The sequence below is a fragment of the Clupea harengus genome, chromosome 25, assembly GCF_900700415.2.
Source record: "Clupea harengus chromosome 25, Ch_v2.0.2, whole genome shotgun sequence".
Lineage (NCBI taxonomy): Eukaryota > Metazoa > Chordata > Actinopteri > Clupeiformes > Clupeidae > Clupea > Clupea harengus.
This window is the reverse complement of record NC_045176.1, coordinates 4,581,819-4,601,066: the sequence shown is the minus strand read 5'-3', so window position 1 is coordinate 4,601,066 and position 19,248 is coordinate 4,581,819. Positions and strand designations below refer to the sequence as shown.

General features: G+C 39.5%; 5 gene segments (V, D, J or C); 4 read left to right on the top strand and 1 right to left on the bottom strand.

Annotated features, from left to right (window-relative positions):
• Positions 1-2,441: 2,441 nt before the first annotated feature.
• LOC116219647 lies at positions 2,442-8,450 on the top strand. The segment is given in 3 exon segments: positions 2,442-2,544; positions 6,531-6,663; positions 7,897-8,450. Coding segments are annotated over 3 exon segments (525 nt in total).
• A 2,131-nt stretch (positions 8,451-10,581) lies between these two features.
• On the top strand, positions 10,582-12,718 carry LOC105891283. The segment is given in 2 exon segments: positions 10,582-10,926; positions 12,150-12,718. Coding segments are annotated over 2 exon segments (435 nt in total).
• Positions 12,719-14,969: 2,251 nt separating this feature from the next.
• Positions 14,970-16,866, top strand: LOC105900841. The segment is given in 3 exon segments: positions 14,970-14,984; positions 15,089-15,221; positions 16,481-16,866. Coding segments are annotated over 3 exon segments (468 nt in total).
• Positions 16,867-18,233: 1,367 nt separating this feature from the next.
• On the bottom strand, positions 18,234-18,660 carry LOC116219490. The segment is given in 2 exon segments: positions 18,234-18,544; positions 18,642-18,660. Coding segments are annotated over 2 exon segments (330 nt in total).
• Positions 18,661-19,205: 545 nt separating this feature from the next.
• Positions 19,206-19,248, top strand: part of LOC116219489 — a 2,271-nt gene continuing 2,228 nt past the window's right edge. The window contains 1 exon segment of the C gene segment in view: positions 19,206-19,248. This exon segment is cut by the window's right edge and continues 87 nt beyond it. Coding sequence covers positions 19,221-19,248 — 28 coding nt within the window.

Sequence of the window (19,248 nt, the reverse complement as noted above, 5' to 3'; positions counted from 1 at the left end):
ATAAAATGACTGTAAATTGTATTTAATTCTTCCCGCATAATGTTTTCTTTGCCATATGAAACCACCTACTCATTATCACTCTCATCATCAGCACACTTAGAATGATCGTTATAATTGTCATTTCATATTTGCTATTGTCTTATTTGCTATTGAATATCCTAGCGGTTATTCTGATTGTTAATATTCTACCCACACTGATTATTATACTGATTGTTAATAGTCTGCACACAGAGATTATTGAGTTTTCATTCACATATTCATCGCAATGATGATGATAATGTTTGTGATTATTACCATCATAATTATAGTCTTCTCCTGTTATTATATACAGATCTGGATATCAAAACATCTCTTCTGGTTTTGACCAATCACAGTTTCTGTTGCTTTAATGATGTTGATGTCACTTATGTCAAATTAGGAAACAGAACATATTTTTCCTTGAGAAAGTTATTATGGATTCAGTGATTTCCCAAATAAAAACTATGTTATATGTTCAGATTAGTTTTGCATGAAGTAAAAGGGAAAATATATCACATGGGAATAATCTTAATATTTTGGCATTTTCTGTGGCAAAAAGAAGGCTAATTATACCTACAGATGAGGGACCCTCTATAGTGCAATTCAAATTGACAGATGTTTGGAGACAACGTAATATACATCAAATATTTTTTCTTGAATTATCATACGACTCTGCAGCTTTGTTGTAATCTACTGGCAAATCTGTTGGAGTGTTCTTTATTTTACTGCGCACTTTACTAGATACTAAATTAATAGATTATATTTTTCATCTTAAAAATAGAGCAAACAAGGTAAAGATTTGTTGGTAACACTTTCTATGAGTCCTGCATCTATAAGGCCCTATGAGGGCATTCATAATGTATTTTAAAGTAGCTATAAGTCATTTTAACACAATTGTAACATTATAACTATGTATATGTCTTTACAATGATTTATAACCACCTTCATGATACATTACGAAAGTTAATTATGATTAGTTATAATTTAAGACAGAATAATGCATTATAAATATGTGATCATTAGTGTATATGTCAAATGTCATATTGCATCCTTGCTAACTTATGTAACTTAAGTTATGTAGAGATGGACATAGAGACATAAAAAAAAGGTAAATAAAGTTTGAGGAAATAATGTTTACAATATAAATATACTCCTTCAGAAAGTAGGGCTCCTCATCTCCTAGTATGCTTTAAACCAGTTCAAACTACAAAGCTCCTCTCAACGCTGATGAGTGAATAACAAGAGGAAGACTCAAGAGGAGCTGTTGATGAAAGATATCCCTCTCCTTGCCTCCACACTCACACTCATGGGATTTTTAGAATGAATAAATCATGTGTTGTTCCTGTCCTGTCCTTTACGGAGAAATGCCTCTTGTGAAAGTGTGTGTGACTGGGCCATATTTGCATATCTGCCCTGCTTTACTGCCCCAGCTACTAAAGCCCCTGCCTTACTGCCCCATCTACTTTAAGAGAGCCAGTGTTGACCAGAGGGGGTCAGTGCTTGGACACTAGGGAGAAACATGAAGATGGTCTCAGTCGTTCTAAACCTTGCAGCAACTGGACTCTTAGCTCAAGTTAGCTCTTAGCTCAAAGTGAGAAAGAGGTTTTTTTTACTAATAGACCATGCTAACATAATTCCCTTAAAAAATGTAGTAAAATGTATGTATCTGACTTAAACTTTGTAGTTGTTTATACTGGAACAAAGTACATTGTTTAATGTGTGTTTTTTCCTTTAGGGTGATCAGCAGACAGAATTATGACTCAGACTCCCAAAACTCTGTCTGTTAGAATGGGAGGCACCGTCTCTATCAGCTGCGCAGCAAGTGCACATGTTACCAATGAAGTTGACTTGTACTCCTAGAAACCTGGAAAAGCTCCTAAACTCCTGATCTATTATGCAACATCTCGTCAGTGGGTCTGGTACACAGTTCACTCTGACCATCAGCAGAGTTCTGTGACTCCTGTGAGAGCCTTTTCACAAACACTCACCTGCTGCTAATTGGTCAGCAGAAGGGTGGGATCCAGAGGGGTTTGATTCTGTCCAGAGCGTCTCATTTCCCCAATTTCCCCTCCATTTACAGTAACTGCCCCCCATGTGCTCATGTGAGCTTCAGAAGGAGACAGGGATGGATCAGCCATCAAAAGGAAGTTGATAGGAAATGTGTTTGTCCTGTCGTCTCAGCCCTGTTGTCTACATCTCCAGCATCTGTCCTGTCTGCTTGGTGTTCCAGGGCTCCTGTCTAGTGCTGAACCCCACTGAATGGTTTGGCCCCATCCCTTCCCCATGAGGGTGACATCCAACAAACCCAAGTTAGATGCTTCTTATGAGAGTCACTGAAGATGGAAAGTTGGCTCTTATACACATGTGCCTGTAGAGGGCGCTCTTAGTTAGAAATCAGAGGCTCTTTTCCTTCACTTCTACTAAACTTAGTTGTTTTTATCAGTATGAGAGTTTATGTGCAGCGACTCAGTACATCTAAAGCACTCTGGTGGATTTAATGTGAGGGGAATTAACAAACATTTTGAAGTAAGTGCAGAATAAAATATTCTAAATGTATTGAATGATTATGTTTTAAAGCTTTACTCACACCAACAGGGCCTGTTTTAAACTGGGGCATGAAGTTGTATGAAATACAAAAGGCAGGCTAAAAATATAAACCTCTGTTTATGAGTATCTTCAATGGGATTACTTTGTTCACATTTTTATTTACAAGGATGAACTGTAGAATTAATTTAAAAACATATTATCAAAGGAAGCTATGCAAATGTGTAAGTTTAAAACATTTACATTACATTTAGTCATTTAGCAGCCTTTTATCCAAAGTGGCGTACAAATTTGTAAAAAAAAAAAAAAAAAACTAAACAACATACGTTCTTTTGAAAATCATTACGAATTTTCAAATGAGTGAAAAGTATTCCAAAAAGACTGAGAAAATGAGATCCAAACGTGTCTGGGTACTTGAGACTGCTGGAGTTTGTGCAGGAGGTTTTTGTACGGCCGCTTAATGAGTCTGTATCACTGTGGTTGACTTTTGGTGGAGGAACCAGACTGTCTGTTGGAAGTAAGTAACAATTTGATCCATTTTTCACTGCAGGGAAACATCATAGTGTACAATATTCAGTGAAATAACAGCATGCAGTATTTCTGTATATTTTAACTGCTGATTTAACTGGTTGTCATAGATTTAAATATCTTATAATAGCCTAATGTATCTCCACAAATGACTAAGGCTTTGATCAAACAGAATTGTTTTTGACATGCTTGCTGAAGTGGAAAGTGGAAAAGTTTATAATATTTACTACGTACTTCAAAAATGTTTAGTATTTTTCTGTGTGGTTATTTTAGCTTAGGCTACCTACCCTGATTTAACAGCTCATTCAGCAGCGTAACTTGTGTTTCTTTTCTCAATTACTTTTAGACTTTTAGTTCCAGTGTATCATAGTGTTGCATATTACACAGGCATAGAATATACCGTTTGAACTTCACCCATATGTCGTGTTTCAGTTATTAACAGTTTTGATACAGTTTTCAGTTTTCACTGGCCATATTCTCTTAAAGTGATATAATTTTGATTACACCGTTATTCTGTGATATAAAAACAAAGATATATATTTTAGAACTTGAGTAAATTAAGATTTAAAGGGTTTTAATATACATGAAAAATGTATCTAGTGGTTGTCTGGTTCTGCTGGTCTGAAGCACTCGGAAAAATATCTGATGTTACAGTCATTTCAATTTCTAATTTCCACATTACCATAAATAATGCAATCTGCAAATGTTGTGGATATTTAAAATGTCAATATCTTAAAAAAGAAATACATATATAGAGATGAAATCCTCACCCTCACCCAGGACCAGTGGAGGAAGGGGGCAAAGGTCACCTGTGAGGCCACACAGGGCAACCAGCAACCCGTCACTCAGGATATCAAGACGGGAGACTGCTCCGAGTAGAGACAGATCATTCACACATGCTTACACAGAGGGAGAAACACACACACACATACAAACACACACACACACACACATACAAACACACACATGCAGACTGATAGGTACACACATACACTTACGTGCTCACATACATCCTGTATTCTGGTATTAACCTAAATATGCTTCATGTTTCATATTTGCCCAAATATATTGTGTATGTTTTCTTCCTTTATTTGAACTACAGACAGAAATAAAAAGCTTGATCATCATTATTGTCATCCAGTCATTTTATTATTGTTTTGTGGAGGAAGGCAACAACAGTGACCTATGAGGCCACACAAGGGAACCAGAAACCAGGCACTCTGGATATTAAGAGGAGAGACTACTCCGACTAGAGACAGAGCACTCACACACACGTACACAGAGGGAGAAACTGACACACACACACACCCAAACACATACATACACAAAATGTGATATAGTATTGATTAGACACTCCAAGATATGCTTTGTCTTTTCATTTTCACCCATGTGTGTTTTCTGACGTGTAGCTTTGCTGCTTTATGTCATATACTATAAAAATAAAGAATATGAGTCAGCATGTTTGTTTTATTTCATCAGGACTTAAACAAAATCTCCTCTAAACCAAAAGCTTTACACATGTCCCACACTGGATGAAGGGATAACACATTACTGTACTGATTTAAAATCAGGAGTGTTTCTATCTCTACAAGATGAAGGGAGAACACATTACTGTAATGATTTAAAATCAGGAGTGTTTCTATCTCTGCAAGATGAAGGGAGAACACATTACTGTCATGATTTAAAAGCAGGAGTGTTTCTCTATCTACAAGATGCACAGCAACAGCTCATTCATGTTCATGTCAACAGAAGATAGAATTTGTACAACTCTCTGCTACCTGAATCTTATAATATTTCCTTAACCAGCGGCAAATGTAGACACCATGTTGCTGTATAAAAGATAGTTTGCCTAACTAGCCAATCAACACTTTTAAATTTCCTTAACATTAAGTACACAGTTTAATATGTTTTCTCTGCAGACATTAAATCAGACTATTGTAGAGGAGGTGAAGGTTAAGATTGTGTATGTGTTGTGTATTGGGTATTCATCTTACTTTTGGATATGAGGGGAAAAGAGGGTGGATCTTCTAGATGTTTCTAAATGACTGACGGGCTGGACACTGCACACCTGTCAGTCAAATAGAGGAAGTGTGAGATCTATTTTAACATGCTGTACTGGTGAGACTGAGATCATGTGCACATCCTCTGAAAGAGCTGCTACCATGAACTGAGTTCAGTCATCTGTAGCAGCTCTGCACCTGTTCTCAGATCAGTCTCCTGAGGGCTCTGATTCTCTCTTGCTGAGGGAGGTTTTTGTACGGCGCTCTAACACTGTGTGAATGGATATGCAGCACTCTGCTGACAGTAATAATCTGCAGCATCTTCAGGCTGGACTCTGCTGATGGTCAGAGTGTACTGTGTATAAGTAGACCCACTCCCACTCCCACTGAAACGATCTGGAACACCAGACTGACGAGTGAATGCGGTATAGATCAGGAGTTTAGGAGCTTCTCCAGGTTTCTGGGAGTACCAGTTCAGCATATTGCCAACACTCTCACTGGCTGTGCAGCTGATAGACACAGTTTCTCCAGCCTTAACAGACTGTGATGTTGGAGACTGAGTCAGAATTTTAATTCCGGATGCCTCTGTTGAGAAAAGTGAAGATGTTATTAACTTTGAAAAAGCTTTGAGAACTTGATGCAATTTTAGCAGAGACACGTCATCAATCATATGATTCAGAGAAGCAAAGTGCCTCACCTTGTGCTATGAGTCCCATAGCTAGTAGGATTACAGTAAGAGAAATCATCTTTAAGGTTCTTCTCAGTGGCAGTGAAGCACTGAAGCCCTCTGATCCACACAGGGACTCTTAAAGAAGATGGAATTGTAAGGTGTGTGTCACCATGCAAAACTCTCTCTCACACACACACACACACACAAACGCACACACACACACTCTCCAAACACACACAGACACACACACAGACACACACACAGACACACAGACACACACACACACACACACACACACACACACACACTTACTTCACTTCTACAAAACGTAGTGGTTTTCATCAATATGAGAGTTTATGTGTAGCGACTCAGTACATCTAAAGCACTCTGGTGGATTTAATGTGAGGGGAATTAACAAATGTTTGAAGTAAGTGCAGAATGAAATATTCTAAATGTATTGAATGATCATGTTTTAAAGCTTTACTTATACCATCAGTGCCTGTTTTAAACTGGGCCTGAAGATGTATGAAATACACAAGGCAGGCTAAAAATATGAAGCTTCGTTTATGAGTAGCTTCAATGGGATTGCTGTGGAATTAGTTTACAAAAAATAATACGAAAGGAAGCTATGCAAATGTGTGGGGTACTTTACTAACCAAAATTAAACTATCCAAGTTAAAAAAAAAAAAAAAACATGTTGTTTTGAAAAATATTAAACATGTTCAAATGAGTCAAAAGTATTTTGAAAAATACCTTCTTTTATCGAAAAGAAAAATGAGATCCAAAGCATGTCTGGGTACTTGAGACTGCTGGAGTTTGTGCAGGAGGTTTTTGTACGGCCGCTTAATGAGTCTGTATCACTGTGGTACACTTTTGGTGGAGGAACCAGACTGGCTTTTGGAAGTAAGTAACAATTTGATCCATTTTTCACTGCAGGGAAACATCATAGTGTACAATATTCAGTGAAATGACTGCATGCAGTATTTCTGTACATTTTAACTGCTGATTTAACTGCTTGACTTAGTTTTAAATATCTTATAATAGCATAATGTCTCTCCACAAATTACTAAGGCTTTGATCAAGCAGAATAGTTTTTGACATGTTTGCTGAAGTGGAAAGTGGAAAAGTTTATAATATTCACTACGTACGCATGATTTACCAACTCATTCAACAGCATTACATTTGTGTCTTTTCTCAATTACTTCTAGACTTTAAGTTCCAGTGTATCATAGTGTTGCATATTACACAGGCATAGAATATACCATTTGAACTTCACCCATATGTCGTGTTTCAGTTATTAACAGTTTTGATACAGTTTTCAGTTCACAAGTCATATTTTCTGCTGTTGATATCATTTTGATTACACTGTTATTCTGTGATATAAAAACAAAGATATATTTTAGAACTTGAGTCAAATAAGATTGAAAGGGTCTTCATATACATGAAAAATATATCTAGTGGTTGTCTGGTTCTGCTGGTCAAAAGAACTCAGAAAAATATCTGATGTTACAGTCATTTCAATTTTTTATTTCCATATCACCATAAATAATGCAATCTGCAAATGTTGTGGATATTTTAAAGGTCAATATCTGTAATAAGAAATACATATATAGAGATGAAATAAATAGCTTGTGTTTTTGCAGTGGTCAGTTTCACTGCATTAAACCATTAGGCACATTTTACTTTGCATAACCGTTTTGTCAATAGCCTGTGTAATGAGATGACAGATATATTTTCAGACATTATGAAAAGAGTAAAATATTGGTGTGCTGCCGCCTAAATCAGTCGAGCATTTCCAGTGTTCAGTTTGGCTTGATGAATCAGTAAAGAGTGAGAAGTGAAAGCCTCAATGCAAATAAAGGCCTGTGAGTTGAGTCGTGACCCCCACAGAGGAAGAGGTTGAGCTGACATGAAAGTGTGCTGCTGCTCCTCCAGTCAGCTGATGTTGGGGCCAGAGGCATCCTAAGTGTGTTTCACACGTGCCTCCCTCTCCTCTCCTCCCATCTCCTCTCCTCTGCTCTCCCCCCTCTCCCCTTCCCTCCTCTCCTCTCCTCTCCTCTCCTCTCCTCTCCTCTCCTCTCCTCTCCTCTCCCCCTCACTAACCTCCCCTCCATCTCTGCTGTGTCTGGTCTGCAGCTGATACTCGGCCCAGCCTGACGCTGCTTCCCCCCTCCAGTGTGGAGCTGCAGCAGGGGAAGGCCACACTCATGTGCCTGGCCACCAAGGGCTTCCCCTGGGACTGGAGGCTGAGCTGGAAGGTGGACGGGAGCAGCAGGAGCTCCGCGGGGAGCCAGAGCCCTGCGCTCCTGGAGAAGGACGGCCTCTACAGCTGGAGCAGCACCCTCACCCTCACCCAGGACCAGTGGAGGAAGGGGGCAAAGGTCACCTGTGAGGCCACACAGGGCAACCAGCATCCCGTCACTCAGGATATCAAGACGGGAGACTGCTCCGAGTAGAGACAGATCACTCACACATGCTTACACAGAGGGAGAAACACACACACGCACACACACACACAAATGCATGCACATGCAGACTGATAGGCGCACACATACACTTACGTGTTCACATACATACTGTTTTCTGGTATTAACCTAAATATGCTTCATGTTTCATATTTGCCCAAATGTATTGTGTATGTTATCTTTCTTTATTTTAACTTCAGACATGAATAAAAAGCTTGATAATCATCATTATTGTTATTCAGTCATTTTATTATTGTTTTGTGGAGGAAGGCAACAACAGTGACCTATGAGGCCACACAAGGGAACCAGAAACCAGGCACTCTGGATATTAGGAGGGGGGATTACTCCGACTAGAGACAGAGCACTCACACACACTTACACAGGCATAAACACACACACACACACACACACACACACACACACACACACACACACACACACACACACACCCACATACATACACACACACACACACACACACACAGTCACACACACACACACACACAAACATACACAAAATGTGATGTAGCTTTGATTAGACACTCCAAGGTATGCTTTGTCTTTTCATTTTCACCCATGTGTGTTTTCTGATGTGTAGCTTTGCTGCTTTATGTCATATACTATAAAAATAAAGAATATGAGTCAGAATGTTTGTTTTATTTCATCAGGACTTGAACAAAAGCTCCTCTAAACCAAAAGCTTCACACGTGTCCCACACTGGATGAAGGGATAACACATTACTGTACTGATTTAAAATCAGGAGTGTTTCTATCTCTACAAGATGAAGGGAAAACACATTACTGTAATGATTTAAAATCAGGAGTGTTTCTATCTGTACAAGATGAAGGGAGAACACATTACTGTAATGATTTAAAATCAGGAGTGTTTCTATCTGTACAAGATGAAGGGAGAACACATTACTGTATTGATTTAACATCAGGAGTGTTTCTATCTCTGCAAGATGAAGGGAGAACACATTACTGTAATGATTTAAAATCAGGAGTGTTTCTATCTCTGCAAGATGAAGGGAGAACACATTACTGTAATGATTTAAAAGCAGGAGTGTTTCTCTATCTACAAGATGCACAGCAACAGCTCATTCATGTTCATGTCAACAGAAGATAGAATTTGTACAACTCTCTGCTACCTGAATCTTATAATATTTCCTTAACCAGCGGCAAATGTAGACACCATGTTGCTGTATAAAAGATAGTTTGCCTAACTAGCCAATCAACACTTTTAAATTTCCTTAACATTAAGTACACAGTTTAATATGTTTTCTCTGCAGACATTAAATCAGACTATTGTAGAGGAGGTGAAGGTTAAGATTGTGTATGTGTTGTGTATTGGGTATTCATCTTACTTTTGGATATGAGGGGAAAAGAGGGTGGATCTTCTAGATGTTTCTAAATGACTGACGGGCTGGACACTGTACACCTGTCAGTCAAATAGAGGAAGTGTGAGATCTATTTTAACATGCTGTACTGGTGAGACTGAGATCATGTGCACATCCTCTGAAAGAGCTGCTACCATGAGCTGAGTTCAGTCATCTGTAGCAGCTCTGCACCTGTTCTCAGATCAGTCTCCTGAGGGCTCTGATTCTCTCCTGCTGAGGTAGGTTTTTGTACGGCGCTCTAACACTGTGTGAACGGATATGCAACATACTGCTGACAGTAATAATCTGCAGCATCTTCAGGCTGGACTCTGCTGATGGTCAGAGTGTACTGTGTATAAGTAGACCCACTCCCACTGAAAACGATCTGGAACACCAGACTGACGATTTGATGCACCGTAGATCAGGAGTTTAGGAGCTTCTCCAGGTTTCTGGGAGTACCAGTTCAGAGCATCGCTAACACTCTGACTGGCTGTGCAGCTGATAGAGACAGTTTCTCCAGCCTGAACAGACTTTGATGAGGGAGGCTGAGTCAGAATTATATCAGCTGATGACGCTGTTGAAAAGAAAAATAAATATTAGAACTGACACATTTGAAAGGCTTGGATGCAATATCAGTAGTAAGATATGAGATGTAACAGTCTCTCACCTTGTGCTATGAGTCCCATAGCTAGTAGGATTACAGTAAGATAAATCATCTTTAAGGTTCTTCTCAGTGGCAGTAAAGCACTGAAGCCCTCTGATCCACACAGGGACTCTTAAAGTAGATGGAGCTGTAAGGTGTGTGTCGCCATGCAAAACTCTCTCTCTCACACACACACACACACACACACACACACACACACACACACACACACACACACACACACACTTCACTTCTTCTAAATGTAGTGTTTTTTATCAGTACAGTCGATGTGCAGCGACTCAGTACATCGAAAGTTTTGAGTATCTTCAATGGGATTACTTTGTGCACATTTTTATTTACAAGGATGAACTGTAGAATTAATTTTAAAAGTAATACGAAAGGAAGCTAGGCGAATGTGTAGGGTACTTTACTAGCCAAAATGAAACTATCCAAATTGAAAAAAAAAAATTAAAACATGTTGTTTTGAAAAATATTCATTCATTTTCAAATGAGTCAAAAGTATTGAAAAAAAGAGTCTTTTCTCTAAAAGAAAAATGAGATCCAAAGCATGTCTGGGTACTTGAGACTGCTGGATTTTGTGCAGGAGGTTTTTGTACGGCCGCTTAATGAGTCTGTATCACTGTGGTTCACTTTTGGTGGAGGAACCAGACTGTCTGTTGGAAGTAAGTTACAATTTGATCCATTTTTCACTGCAGGGAAACATCATAGTGTACAATATTCAGTGAAATGACAGCATGCAGTATTTCTGTAAATTTTAACTGCTGATTTAACTGCTTGTCATAATTTAAAATATCTTCTAATAGCCTAATGTATTTCCAAAAATGACAATACAGCTTTGATCAAACAGATTTGTTTTTGCTGAAGTGCAAAGTGGAAAAGTTTATAATATTTACTGGGTACTTCAATTTTTCTTAGACATTGTCTGTGTGGTTATTTTAGCTTAGGCTGCCTAGCATGATTTAACAACTCATTCAGCAGCGTTACATTTGAGTCTTTTCTCAATTACTTTTAGACTTTTAGTTCCAGTGTATCATAGTGTTGCATATTATATATGCATAGAATATGTCTTTTGAACTTCACCCATATGTCGTGTTTCCGTTATTAACAGTTTTGATACAGTTTTCAGTTTACTGACGTTATTCTCTTCTAGTGATATGATTTTGTTTACACCGTTATTCTGTGATATAGAAATGAAGACATATATTTTAGAACTTGTTTAAATTAAGATGTCATGAAGGGTCATATATACATGAAGAATACATCTAATGATTGTCTGGTTCTGCTGGTCTGAAGGATTGTGAAAAATATCTGCTATGACAGTAATTATCTTATATTTAATCACCATAAATAAGACAATCTGCAAATGTTGTGGATATTTTACTTTACAAAATTCCATAAATGTCAATATCTGAAATAAGAAATACATACTTTGAGATGAAATAATTAGCTTGTGTTTTTGCAGTGGTCAGTTCCACTGCATTAAACCATTAAGCAAATTTTACTTTGCAAAACCGTTTTGTCAATAAACTGTAATGAGATGACAGATATGTTTTTCAGACATAATGAAAAAAGTTAAATATTGGTGTGTTGCCGCCTAAATCAGTCGAGCATTTCCAGTGTTCAGTTTGGCTTGATGAATCAGTAAAGAGTGAGAAGTGAAAGCTTCAATGCAAATAAAGGCCTGTGAGTTGAGTCGTGACCCCCACAGAGGAAGAGGTTGAGCTGACATGAAAGTGTGCTGCTGCTCCTCCAGTCAGCTGATGTTGGGGCCAGAGGCATCCTAAGTGTGTTTCACACGCGCCTCCCTCTCCTCTCCTCTCCTCTCCTCTCCTCTCCTCTCCCCCTCACTAACCTCCCCTCCATCTCTGCTGTGTCTGGTCTGCAGCTGATACTCGGCCCAGCCTGACGCTGCTTCCCCCCTCCAGTGTGGAGCTGCAGCAGGGGAAGGCCACACTCATGTGCCTGGCCACCAAGGGCTTCCCCAGGGACTGGAGGCTGAGCTGGAAGGTGGACGGGAGCAGCAGGAGCTCCGCGGGGAGCCAGAGCCCTGCGCTCCTGGAGAAGGACGGCCTCTACAGCTGGAGCAGCACCCTCACCCTCACCCAGGACCAGTGGAGGAAGGGGGCAAAGGTCACCTGTGAGGCCACACAGGGCAACCAGCATCCCGTCACTCAGAATATCAAGACGGGAGACTGCTCCGAGTAGAGACAGATCACTCAAACACGCTTACACAGAGGGAGAAACACACACACACACACACACACACACACACACACACATACAAACACACACATGCAGACTGATAGATACACACACGTACACTTACGTGTTCACATACATACTGTATTCTGGTATGAACATAAATATGCTTCATGTTTTCATATTTGCCCATATGTATTGTGTGTGTTCTGTTCCGTTATGTGAACTACAAACAGAAATAAAAAGCTTGATAATCATCATTATTGTCATCCAGTCATTTTATTATTGTTTTGTGGAGGAAGGCAACAACAGTGACCTATGAGGGCACACAAGGGAACCAGAAACCAGCCACTCTGGATATTAAGAGGGGAGACTACTCCAAGTACAGACAGAGTACTCACAAACACGTACACAGGCAGAAACACAAACACACACACACACACACACACACACACACACACACACACACACACACAAATGTGATGTAGTTTTGATTAGACACTCCAAAATATGCTTTGTCTTTTCATTTTCACCCATGTGTGTTTTCTGATGTGTAGCTTTGCTGCTTTATGTCATATACTATAAAAATAAAGAATATGAGTCAGAATGTTTGTTTTATTTCATCAGGACTTAAAGAAAAGCTTCTCTAAACCAAAAGCTTTACACATGTCCCACACTGGATGAAGGGATAACACATTACTGTAATGATTTAAAATCAGGAGTGTTTCTATCTCTACAAGATGAACGGAGAATACATTACTGTAATGATTTAAAATCAGGAGTGTTGCTATATCTACAAGATGAAGGGAGAACACATTACTGTCATGATCTAAAATCAGGAGTGTTTCTATCTCTGCAAGATGAAGGGAGAACACATTACTGTAATGGTTTTAAAATCAGGAGTGTTGCTATATCTGCAAGATGCTGAAAAGCTTATTCATGTTCATGTAAATAGAAGACAGGATTTGTGCAGCTCTCCACTACTTGAATGTAATAATATTTCATTATCCAGCTACACATACAGACACCATGCTGCTATATAAAAGATAGTTTGCCAAGGACATCAAAATGTCCACAACTGATCTCATGTATGTGTACTATGTAATGAGGGGGGAGAATTGAAGACAAAGAAAGACAACTAACCAATCAATACTTTTGAATTCCCTCAATATTAAGGCTATAGTTGTATCTTGTTTTCTCCGGACATTAAATCAGACTATTGTAGAGGAGGTGAAGGTTAAGATTGTGTATGATTGGTATTCATCTTACTTGTGGATATGAGGGGAAAAGAGGGGGGATCTGCTAGATGTTTCCAAATGACTGACGGGATGGACACTGGACACCTGTCAGTCAAATAGAGGAAGTGTGAGATCTATTTTAACATTCTGTACTGGGGAGACTGAGATCATGTGCACATCCTCTGAAAGAGCTGCTACCATGAGCTGAGTTCAGTCATCTGTAGCAGCTCTGCACCTGTTCTCAGATCAGTCTCCTGAGGGCTCTGATTCTCTCCTGCTGAGGGAGGTTTTTGTACGGCGCTCTAACACTGTGTGAATGGATATGCATTACCCTGCTGACAGTAATAATCTGCAGCATCTTCAGGCTGGACTCTGCTGATGGTCAGAGTGTACTGTGTATAAGTAGACCCACTCCCACTCCCACTGAAACGATCTGGAACACCAGACTGACGAGTTGATGCATAGTAGATCAGGAGTTTAGGAGCTTCTCCAGATTTCTGGGAGTACCAGTTCAAAACATTGCCAACACCCTGACTGGCTGTGCAGCTGATAGACACAGTTTCTCCGGACTGAACAGACTTTGATGAGGGAGGCTGAGTCAGAATTATATCAGCTGATGACGCTGTTGAAAAGAAAAGGAAATATTAGAACTGACACATTTGAAAGGCTTGGATGCAATATTAGCAGTAAGATATGAGATGTAACAGTCTCTCACCTTGTGCTATGAGTCCCATAGCTAGTAGGATTACAGTAAGAGAAATCATCTTTAAGGTTCTTCTCAGTGGCAGTGAAGCACTGAAGCCCTCTGATCCACACAGGGACTCTTAAAGTAGATGAAGCTGTAAGGTGTGTGTCACCATGCAAAACTCTCTCACACACACACACACACACACACACACACACACACACACACACACACACACACACACACACACACACACACACACACACACACACTTCACTTTTTCTAAACTTAGTGTTTTTTTATCAGTAGGAGAGTTGATGTGTACCGACTCAGTACATCTAAAGCACTCTGGTGGATTTAATGTGAGGGGAATTATCAAACGTTTGAAGTAAGTGCAGAATAAAATGTTCTGATTGTATTGAATGATCATGTTTTAAAGCTTTACTCACACCATCAGGGCCTGTTTTAAACTGGGGCATGAAGTTGTATGAAAGGCAGACTAAAAATAAAAAACTATGTTTATGAGTAGCTTCAATGGGATTGCTGTAGAATTAATTCACAAAAAATAATTCGAAAGGAAGCTATGCAAATATGTGAGGTACTAAACTAACCAAAATTAAACTATCCAAGTTGAAAAAAATAAATTAAGATCATGTTGTTTTGAAAAATATTACATTACAAAGACTGTCTTATATCGAAAAGAAAAATGAGATCCAAAGCTTGTCTGAGTACTTGAGACTGCTGGAGTTTGTGCAGGAGGTTTTTGTACGGCCGCTTAATGAGTCTGTATCACTGTGGTTGACTTTTGGTGGAGGAACCAGACTGTCTTTTGGAAGTAAGTAATAATTTGATCCAATTTTCACTGCAGGGAAACATCATAGTGTACAATATTCAGTGAAATGACAGCATGCAGTACTTTTGTATATTTTAACTGCTGATTTAACTGGTTGTCATAGTTTTTAATGTCTTATACTAGCCTAATGTTTCTCCAAGAATGACAATAAGGTTTTGATAGAAACATAACTGTTTTGGACATGCTTGCTGAAGTGGAAAGTGGAAAAGTTTATAATATTTCCTACATACTTCAAAAATATTTAAACTTTTTCTGTGTGGCTATTTTAGCTTAGGCTGCCTACACTGATTTAACAACTCATTCAGCAGCGTTACATTGGTGTCTTTTCTCAATTACTTTTAGACTTTTAGTTCCAGTGTATCATAGTGTTGCAAATTACACAGGCATAGAATATGTTATTTGAACTTCACCCATAAGTCCTGTTTCAGTTATTAACAGTTTTGATACAGTTTCCAGTTCAGTGGCCATATATTTTCTGCTATTGATATCATTTTGATTATACCGTTATCCTGTAATAAAAAAACAAAGATACTGTATATATTTTAGAACTTGAGTAAATTAAGATTTAAATGGTCTTTATATACATGAAGAATATATCTAGTGGATGTCTGGTTCTGCTTGTCTGAAGAACTCTGAAAAAATATCTGATGTTACAGTCATTACAAATTTGAATTTTCATATCATCATAAATAATGCAATCTGCAAATGTTGTGGATATTTTAAATGTCAATATCTGAAATATGAAATACATATATAGAGATGAAATACATAGCTTGTGTTTCTGCAGTGTTCAGCTCCACTGCATTAAACCATTAGGAACATTTTACTTTGCAAAACCGTTTGGTCAATAACCTGTGCAATGAGATGACAGATATATTTTCAGACATGATGAAAAGAGTAAAATATTTGTGTGTTGCCACCTAAATCAGTCATGCATTTTCAGTGTTCAGTTTGGCTTGATGAATCAGTAAAGAGTGAGAAGTGAAAGCTTCAATGCAAATAAAGGTCTGTGAGCTGAGTCGTGACCCCCACAGAGGAAGAGGTTGAGCTGACATGAAAGTGTGCTGCTGCTCCTCCAGTCAGCTGATGTTGGGGCCAGAGGCATCCTAACTGTGTTTCACACGCGCCTCCCTCTCCCCTCCTCTCCTCTCCTCTCCTCTCCTCTCCTCTCCTCTCCTCTCCTCTCCTCCCATCTCCCCCTCACTAACCTCCCCTCCATCTCTGCTGTGTCTGGTCTGCAGCTGATACTCGGCCCAGCCTGACGCTGCTTCCCCCCTCCAGTGTGGAGCTGCAGCAGGGGAAGGCCACACTCATGTGCCTGGCCACCAAGGGCTTCCCCTGGGACTGGAGGCTGAGCTGGAAGGTGGACGGGAGCAGCAGGATCTCCGCGGGGAGCCAGAGCCCTGCGCTCCTGGAGAAGGACGGCCTCTACAGCTGGAGCAGCACCCTCACCCTCACCCAGGACCAGTGGAGGAAGGGGGCAAAGGTCACCTGTGAGGCCACACAGGGCAACCAGCATCCCGTCACTCAGAATATCAAGACGGGAGACTGCTCCGAGTAGAGACAGATCACTCACACACGCTTACACAGAGGGAGAAACACACACACCTACACAGAGGGAGAAACACACACACACACACACACACACACACACACATACAAATTCACACACATGCAGACTGATAGGCACACACACACTTACGTGTTCACATACATACTGTATTCTGGTATTAACCTAAATATGCTTCATGTTTCATATTTGCCCAAATGTATTGTGTATGTTATCTTTCTTTATTTGAACTTCAGACAAAAATAAAAAGCGTGATCATCATTATTGTCATCCAGTCATTTTATTATTGTATTGTTTTGTGGAGGAAGGCAACCACATTGACCTATGAGGGCACACAAGGGAACCAGAAACCTGACACTCTGGATACTAAGAGGGGAGACTACTCCGACTAGAGACAGAGCACTCACACACACGTACACAGAGGGAGAAACACACACACACACACACACACACACACACACACACACACACACACACACAAAATGTGATGTAGTTTTGATTAGACACTCCAAGGTATGCTTTGTCTTTTCATTTTCACCCATGTGTGTTTTCTGACGTGTAACTTTGCTGCTTTATGTCATATACTATAAAAATAAAGAATATGAGTCAGAATGTTTGTTTTATTTCATCAGGACTTAAACAAAAGCTCCTCTAAACCAAAAGCTTTACACATATCCCACACTGGATGAAGGGAGAACACATTACTGTAATGATTTAAAATCAGGAGTGCTTCTATCTCTACAAGATGAAGGGAGAACACATTACTGTAATGATTTAAAATCAGGAGTGTTTCTATATCAACAAGATGCAGAACAATTCATTCATGCTCATGTAAACAGAAGATAGGATTTGTGCAACTCTCTGCTACCTGAATGTAGTAATATTTCATTATCCAGCTACACATACAGACACCATGCTGCTGTATAAAAGATAGTTTGCCAAGGACATCAAAATGTCCACAACTGATCTCATGTATGTGTACTACATAATGAGGGGAAAGAATTGAAGCCAAAGAAAGACGACTAACCAATCAATACTTTTGAATTCCCTCAATATTAAGGCTATAGTTGTATCATGTTTTCTCCAGACATTAAATCAGACTATTGTAGAGGATGTGAAGGTTAAGATTGTGTAAGAGGGGTATTCATCTTACTTGTGGATATGAGGGGAAAAGAGGGAGGATCTGCTAGATGTTTCTAAATGACTGACGGGATGGACACTGGACACCTGTCAGTCAAATAGAGGAAGTGAGAGATCTATTTTAACATGCTGTACTGGTGAGACTGAGATCATGTGCACATCCTCTGAAAGAGCTGCTACCATGAGCTGAGTTCAGTCATCTGTAGCAGCTCTGCACCTGTTCTCAGATCAGTCTCCTGAGGTTTCTGATTCTCTCCTGCTGAGGGAGGTTTTTGTACGGCGCTCTAACACTGTGTGAATGGCCATGCAGCACCCTGCTGACAGTAATAATCTGCAGCATCTTCAGGCTGGACTCTGCTGATGGTCAGAGTGTACTGTGTACTAGACCCACTCCCACTGAAACGATCTGGAACACCAGACTGACGAGATGATGTAGTATAGATCAGGAGTTTAGGAGCTTCTCCAGGTTTCTGGGAGTACCAGTGCAGAACATTGCTAACACTCTGACTGGCTGTGCAGCTGATAGACACAGTTTCTCCAGCCTGAACAGACTTTGATGAGGGTGGCTGAGTCAGAATTATATCAGCTGATGACGCTGTTGAAAAGAAAAATACGTAAATATTAGAACTGACACATTTGAAAGGCTTGGATGCAATATTAGCAGTAAGATATGAGATGTAACAGTCTCTCACCTTGTGCTATGAGTCCCATAGCTAGTAGGATTACAGTAAGAGAAATCATCTTTAAGGTTCTTCTCAGTGGCAGTGAAGCACTGAAGCCCTCTGATCCACACAAGGACTCTTAAAGAAGATGGAGCTGTAAGGTGTGTGTCACCATGCAAAACTCTCTCACTCACATACACACACACACACGCACGCACACACTCACACACACAAACACACACACACACACACACACACACACACACACACACACACACACACTTACTTCACTTCTTCTAAACGTAGTGTTTTTTATCAGTACAGTTGATGTGCAGCGACTCAGTACATCTAAAGCTTTTGAGTATCTTCTATGGGATTACTTTTTGCACATTTTTATCTACAAGGATGAACTGTAGAATTAATTTAAAAAGTAATACGAAAGGGAGCAATGCGAATGTGTAGGGTACTTTACTAGCCAAAATGAAACTATCCAAGTTGAAAAATAAATAATTAAAACCATGTTGTTTTGAAAAATGTTAAACATTTTCAAATGAGTCAAAAGTATTAAAAAAACACTCTTTTCTCTAAAAGAAAAATGAGATCCAATGCATGTCTGGGTATTTGAGACTGCTGGAGT